The 6577-nt window shown below is 41.3% G+C and overlaps 1 protein-coding gene across 1 annotated transcript; it reads left to right on the forward strand.

The window, feature by feature from the left end:
* Positions 1 to 574: 574 nt before the first annotated feature.
* LOC111861653 (natterin-3) lies at positions 575 to 6373 on the forward strand. The gene is made up of 4 exons (XM_023846396.2): positions 575 to 611; positions 1433 to 1629; positions 3606 to 3749; positions 6002 to 6373. The coding sequence occupies exons 1-4, from the start codon at positions 605 to 607 to the stop codon at positions 6086 to 6088; spliced, it is 435 nt and encodes a 144-aa protein (XP_023702164.1). The 5' UTR covers positions 575 to 604; the 3' UTR covers positions 6089 to 6373.
* Positions 6374 to 6577: the final 204 nt, after the last annotated feature.

Genomic DNA, 6577 nt, shown 5'->3' on the forward strand with positions numbered 1-6577 from the left:
CCAAATATTATTAAGCCGATCAAATTGAGGAAGATGACATGAACGGGACACGTAGCATGCATAGGGAATTTGAGAATCGAGTTCGGGACTTAGTCAAAATCCCGACGGAAAAAGAGTAAATAGAAAACTTATGTGTAAAAGCTTAACGAATTAACTAACAAGTGACGGGCTTCGACCGAATTCGAAATGGCGATAACTTTTGTTATGCAGACCAATACATTTTCATTCTTAATCATGTCAAGAATAAATGAGAAATGGTATCTTTCTACAAGGCACACTTAATAATAAATAGTTGTTAGCATGTATTTATTTAATATTACTGCACAAGATTAATATTTTTTGCTCGTCTCGATAAGGCAGTGTGCTACCATAAGCAATGTAGGGAGGTACACGTAGGGTCAATTATTTGCAGTTATAAAACACTGTTTTAACTTTTCCTCATAAAGACATACAGAAATAGTGACAATTCATTCTTGAACAACACACAGTAAGATTTCCAGAAATTATTCAGTCACGTGTGTTTGAACAAGATAAGATTGCCTAGAGCACTTGCATCCAGCGCTCTGAAAATTCATTTACATTGCAACTCGTCTGAGGAAACGTCATGCCTTGTAAGTAGAGCAGCATCAAGCATGAAGCAGTAACTGTGTTTGGCACCACTTAACGGAGAGCCTAGGATTAAGATACGGTGTCAAAGAGACGTTCATTCTGAGAAGCAGAACTTGTAAATCGTTTAATGAATTTCGTTAATACATGATTTGCACTGTGGAAATAACCAACACGACTGAGCACTTTCTTAGAAGCGACAGGAGCAGAGCTGATCAACAAATTCCCAGTTGATTCTAAAGGGTTATGACGAAGGTGTATAATAGTCACAATTACTGGGTTTTTGGACTTTGTCCATCATCCGGAATTCTAGAAACTAGAAAACAGAACGTTTTGGAAACTTGATCTGTTTCCGTCCTCAGTTGGGGCGAACACCTACTCTGTTGAGTCCCTTAGAAAGAGCTAATCGCAATCACCTGAAGACGGAAATAGATCCAGTTTCCGAAAAGTTGTGTTTTCTAGTTTCTAGAATACCGGACGATGGACAAAGTCCAGATACCTAGTAATTCTGAACAAATTACACCTCTCCAAACCCTCATATCCAATTTCTTTTAAGATAAATGTTGATATTATCCCTATATCTACGCCTAGATCTCGCAACTACTCTCTTTCCGCCAGGTTTTCAGACCAAAATTCTGAACGAATTTCTAATATTTACAATGCGTGCTACATGTTCCACACATAACTTCAGCTGTGAATGTTTTAAATAGACTTGTGTTATTCTTGTACAATTATATAGTTTTTCCGTTTTTTTTGGCTGATATGTTATATAAGGAGAAATACAGTGACGTCATCTGAAAGTAGTGAGATGCTGACTCTGCCTCAGGTACTTGCTGGATAGGAGGCAGCTTTGGATCAGTGCCTGATGGTGCTGTTCGTGCAGGTCGTGACAAAGATGGAGGGGCTCTCTTCGTCGGACGGGCTTACTTTGAGACCGACATTCTTCCTGCCAAAATAGTTCCAAACCATGGGGCCGCATACGTCTCCTTCGACGGACAAGAACATCAAGTCATGCATTACGAGGTAAACGATTTCACAGTATTCCGTCCGAACGCAGAAGTAGGGTGGCTAGCATTTCTGTTTCGATTTCGGAAGGTTGCATCTTAAAGTGTCTTCAGGAAAATCTAGTACGATGCTGTCTATGCTGACCACCTGTAGTGTTATTCAAATGCGGCCAACTTAAGCAGGAAGCCAACTTGCAGAACACAGTATTCAAATCTCCCATTTTTCAACGTACAGTAAATATTTATTTATATATTATCTCATGTTTGCTTTTGGACGCACCTTATTTACTTTGTGCCCGTAACTAATAAACAGATTATCTATGTATCTAGCCTGTCTCTCTATGGCGCTATAGCCCTTTGCTGGACCTTTGCCGGTTTTTAAGTTTTTGATCTTTTTACACAGTCGGTAGGACTCCTTGGACGGGGGATCAGCCCGTTGCAAGGCCACTACCTGCATACAGGACAGCACAAACATAGAATAAACGCGTAAAGATATTCACGCCTCAAATGAGATTCGAACCCACGAACCCAGCGTTTGAGCGGGCGAAGATGGTTTGTGCCTGAGACCGTGTGGACGCTGTGATCAGCACTTAGCAGACTACATGCCCAATACCAAATCAATATGCCTGACATGAATGTAAAAAGGACTATTATACTTACGAATTTTATGTTCAATCAAAAGTGAAAAGGCCGGTCACGGTAGCCGAGCAGTCTAAGGCATGTACTCTCTTCGCTTGCTTGGAAACCGGGATCGTGGGTTCGAATCCCACTCAGGGCATGGGTCTTTAGTTTGTGTGTGTGTGTGCGTTTTTCTGTGTTTGTGTACAGGTAGAGGCCTTGCGACGAGCTGATCACCCGCCCAAGGAGTCCTACCGAATGTGTAAAATCTAGAAAAACCGAAGTGAAGGGAGAAGTTCATGTAGGTAGGCCTAGGCCCACTGGGGCTGTAGTGCCAAGGGGAAAAAAAGTGAAAAATCCAGCAGGCATATAGCAAATATAATAACAAGAAATTTCACCATGTACTGGATAGTTAATTAACAACCAATCGATCTGAATGAAATAGAATGCGTGTTAACAGGTATATTCAAAGGAACGACGGTTCGAGACATTTTCATTTATACAGACTGGCGCAAAAGTCAATTTTTTGTGTGGCCAATACAGACAATTTAAGAATTGTACCGAACCGTAGCACAAACTGAAAGAAGAATCACAAAATACAAGCTTAGCTAACCAAGACAAAGAGAGTTGGTCGTGTGTAAATTAATAGTTTTCCGTTTCCTTAAAATCGCCGTTCATTGCGGCAGATGGTCGACGCGGCCTCCTTCACAATCTTCGCTGTATTACTGGCTTAATATAGACAGATGCGGCGTACTTCCTTATCGTTCCAATAAGTTACATCTTTCAAAATTATCCTTCTATTTAAATTTGTATAAACTGTCAAACTGACAGATAAAACATAAACACAGCGTGTTTGCATATATTCCTTATTTTCAACAGCGATCTACTAATTTGGTCGCATAAGAGAAATCGTTTACAATGCAGCTCGGTGCAGAGAGCATTCATATGTCGAAAGGTAATTACTGAAGAAACCGGAGCTTCGACACAAAGAGATCCAGGGTTTGATTCCCGTCAGAGGTGAGCGTTTGAACAACGTTCAGATTGGCTCTGTGGCCCGTCTAGGCCCTGTCCAATAGCACAGCGCGTCCCTTTTCCTGGGCTAAGCAACACGGGCATGAAGCTGACCACTCACCTCCACCTAGTGCTAAGGTTACGAATGCGTGGAGCCGTGCCTCCACTCCCGATACGTCCTCGTGGTGTGATGTTCGATTAAACATAACTTCACCTTTGCCTTTATTTAGTAATTAATTGTCCACTTATTACTAAAGTCCATTAACAGTTTTGTACTTCAAATAATTGCGTAATTTAACTTGTAAAATGGCACATGATATGTACTTTTCGTTAATGGCGTATTGAAATCGTTTCCCTGTGTTCCAGGTGCTGTGCGGTGGAGAGGCCATGTGGCAGGTTGCGAGTGACGGTCAGGTTCCGACCAACGCCTTCCCTGTAGGATCTACTAGGGACGGAGAGAGGCTTTATGTAGGCCGTGTCTTTCACGACGGCACCATCACTCCAGGAAAGGTAAATTCTTGAAAACTATGTTACTTCTACTTCCATCTTCCTGTATATCCTAATATACTTTGACGTGGATGGCGCAACAGGAAGTAGGGGTCACGTGAACTCTGCGTTCTCACGAGTGACGTCACAATACGATTCTGTCGTTCATGGGCAAAGGATTTAGTTATTGGGGGGGTTCTCTGATGATGTCACAGGCGAGAGATGGTTCAGTCCCATGCGTGAATTTGAAAAGTTTTTTTTTAATACAAAATATTCAGAAAATCATAACAGAGACTTCGTTAAATATTCTAAAATGACTCGACATTTTTATTATTTAAACGTGATAATTGAGTCCACTACTTCACAGAGAATGTTTCCTGGAATTCTGAAATTACAGCCGTCGTATAATAAGAATTCACAATCAGAATTATATGAAAAAATCACAAAGTTTGCTTTCATATTTTACGTCAAATTTCTTAAGTTGCTTATAAGGCAAATGTTCACTGCTTATGAGGCGTATTAACGAAAACTCTAGGTTACAGTTTTCTTTGCGGTCCTTCTAACCCTAAGTCGGTCAAGCCTACGACCGTTCATGCGTCTAACTGCAGTCTTGGAGTGATTAAACACGTAATTTAAGGCATAGCCTGCTGTTCGAGCCTCCATGAACAGAGACCATCCATATATCTTATATAAACACTGTTCATTACAGTAAAGTGAGGACCGTCTCTGTGGTCTAGTGGTCAGAATTCCTGGCTACGGACCCAGAGGTCCGGGTTCGATTCCCTGCGCTACCTGGTTTTCTGGAAAGGGGTCCACTCAGCCTCTTCAGGATAATTGTGGAGCTACTTGAATAGAAAAGTAGCGGCTCCGGTCTAGAAAACCAAGATTAACGGCCGTGGGGATCCGTTGCGCTGACCACGCGTCTCCCTCTATCAGCAAAAAGTTGGCACTAACTTCACCGAAAAGAGGAGGTCGCTCGGTTGGTACAGTTCGTTTGCGGACTACAGGCCAAGGAGTTTTATAGTAAAGTGATAAAATGCGTATGGCGTCCCTAAAGTATAAATACCCTAAACTGGACGCTGTGTGAGTGCGGATACAATCGGGCTGAATTACGGTGCAACAAATTTGGCGCCTATACAGAAAGACGAACCGCTCCTCTCGTCGAGGAGGTGGTTTCATTTCCAAACACATAAATTGGTCTTTGGAAAAAAGAATTGGTTATGAGTTCCGATGGGGTCCGAAACCAAAAATAACTGTACTGGCGAGGACCCATCAGCAATTTGCTGCTATTCTGTGTCATGTCATCTTGTGCTATGATATCCTCTATAACCGAAAAATGCCCACTGAGCCACAACTTGCTCTTCGCCGCTCCCTTCGCAACCACACGGTCATCGTGAAGAACACGGACTCTTTATAATGGAGACACTTCAGAATGTGAAGGATTTTCTTTCTCTGACGAGTTACTTGGATTTTTTTAAAACATATGTTTGCACTTTTTATCGTTCTTGAAGAATGTCACCTTCTGGGATGTAATGTTATGTAATTAGGCAGAAGTTGACAGACATTTCGGGGGAATATTTTGCCTCCATCTTCATGATACAATTGTGAGCGCAGTAAGTAACCAGCAAGAATCAGGCAGCAGCAAGCAGAATCAAGCACAGTTCTGCTTGGTAGTGTGGGAACTGCCCACATTCAAGCAAGTGTGACAACGCAAGCGTCATTGCTTAGCAATGCAGTAGCATACAGTAGTATGTCTGTGAGCCGATCACAGTGGCCGCGCTCGCTAAGGCATAAACTGTGGTTCGAATCCCACTTGAGGCACGGATGTCTGTGTGCGTTTGTTCTGTTTTTGTCCTCTCCTGTGTGCAGATAGTGGCCTTAGGATTAATTGATCCCCCGTCCAAGGCGTCCTACCGACTGTGTAAAAAGATCAAGAACTTGAAAAAGCGGCCAAGATCCAGCAAATGGCTGTAGCACCATAGATAGTTAACGGATGGACGGACAAACAGACAGTCTGTGAACTACTAGCGGACTACATCCCACAGAGTAGAACCCTCCAGAGTCATCTGTCTGAGAACTAAAAATACAAGTTGTTGTTGTTGTTGTTGTTATTATTATTATTGTTATCATTATTATTAATATTATTATTGTTCTGTACTTCATTAGTAACTAAGGAATTGGTATTAATTATTAGTTATTTCTATTGTTAATTCTTAGTTTGTAGATGCCAGAGAACCATTCCAGACAACATAATCATTTGCCCTCTCCTTTTGCAGGTGCATCCCAGTCATGGAGTTTGCTACATTCCGTATGACGGACTGGAGATACAATTCAAAGAATACGAAGTGCTCATTATGAAGTGATTAGTTTCCCATTCCATCATCAATATTGCCGTTTTGTTTTAAATATGTTTATAACGACTATACAGACCAATCTTCATGAACATTTCTTCTACAAGAGAAGCCAACGGCTGTATCTTCGATATGAATTAAACAAAAAGTATACAATGTCAAAAGGCTTCGTACTCTTCGACCTTAAATAAATGAGAAGGAAAAAAAATTAATGTGCAGTGACCATTTATGATGTTACAAGCTTACGCACTCCGGAAGTAAAAGCACTTAGAGGAAACTACAGGGTGAACCTCAAGCGTGGTANATAAATTGTGGGGGATAATGTTACTTGGAAATCCGGTTTAAATTGAAAGAAACATAAAAAGAGGTCCTGCGTGAATATGGAACGAGAATTGGACTGAACTGCCTCAGGAAATGGTCTAATTTCGGTCATTTATAAAAAGAAAAAAAGAAGGCAAAAGACAGATGAATGGAAGGATGGATACATACATACATATATAT

The sequence above is a fragment of the Cryptotermes secundus genome, unplaced genomic scaffold (assembly GCF_002891405.2).
Source record: "Cryptotermes secundus unplaced genomic scaffold, Csec_1.0 scaffold43, whole genome shotgun sequence".
In the NCBI taxonomy this organism is placed as follows: Eukaryota; Metazoa; Arthropoda; class Insecta; order Blattodea; family Kalotermitidae; genus Cryptotermes; species Cryptotermes secundus.

Bases quoted from the DNA above. Each gene is read 5' to 3' on its own strand.
- LOC111861653 (XM_023846396.2), top strand. The intron at 1,630-3,605 runs GTAAACGATTTC...CCTGTGTTCCAG, and splicing joins ATCAAGTCATGCATTACGAG to GTGCTGTGCGGTGGAGAGGC. The intron at 3,750-6,001 runs GTAAATTCTTGA...CTCCTTTTGCAG, and splicing joins GCACCATCACTCCAGGAAAG to GTGCATCCCAGTCATGGAGT.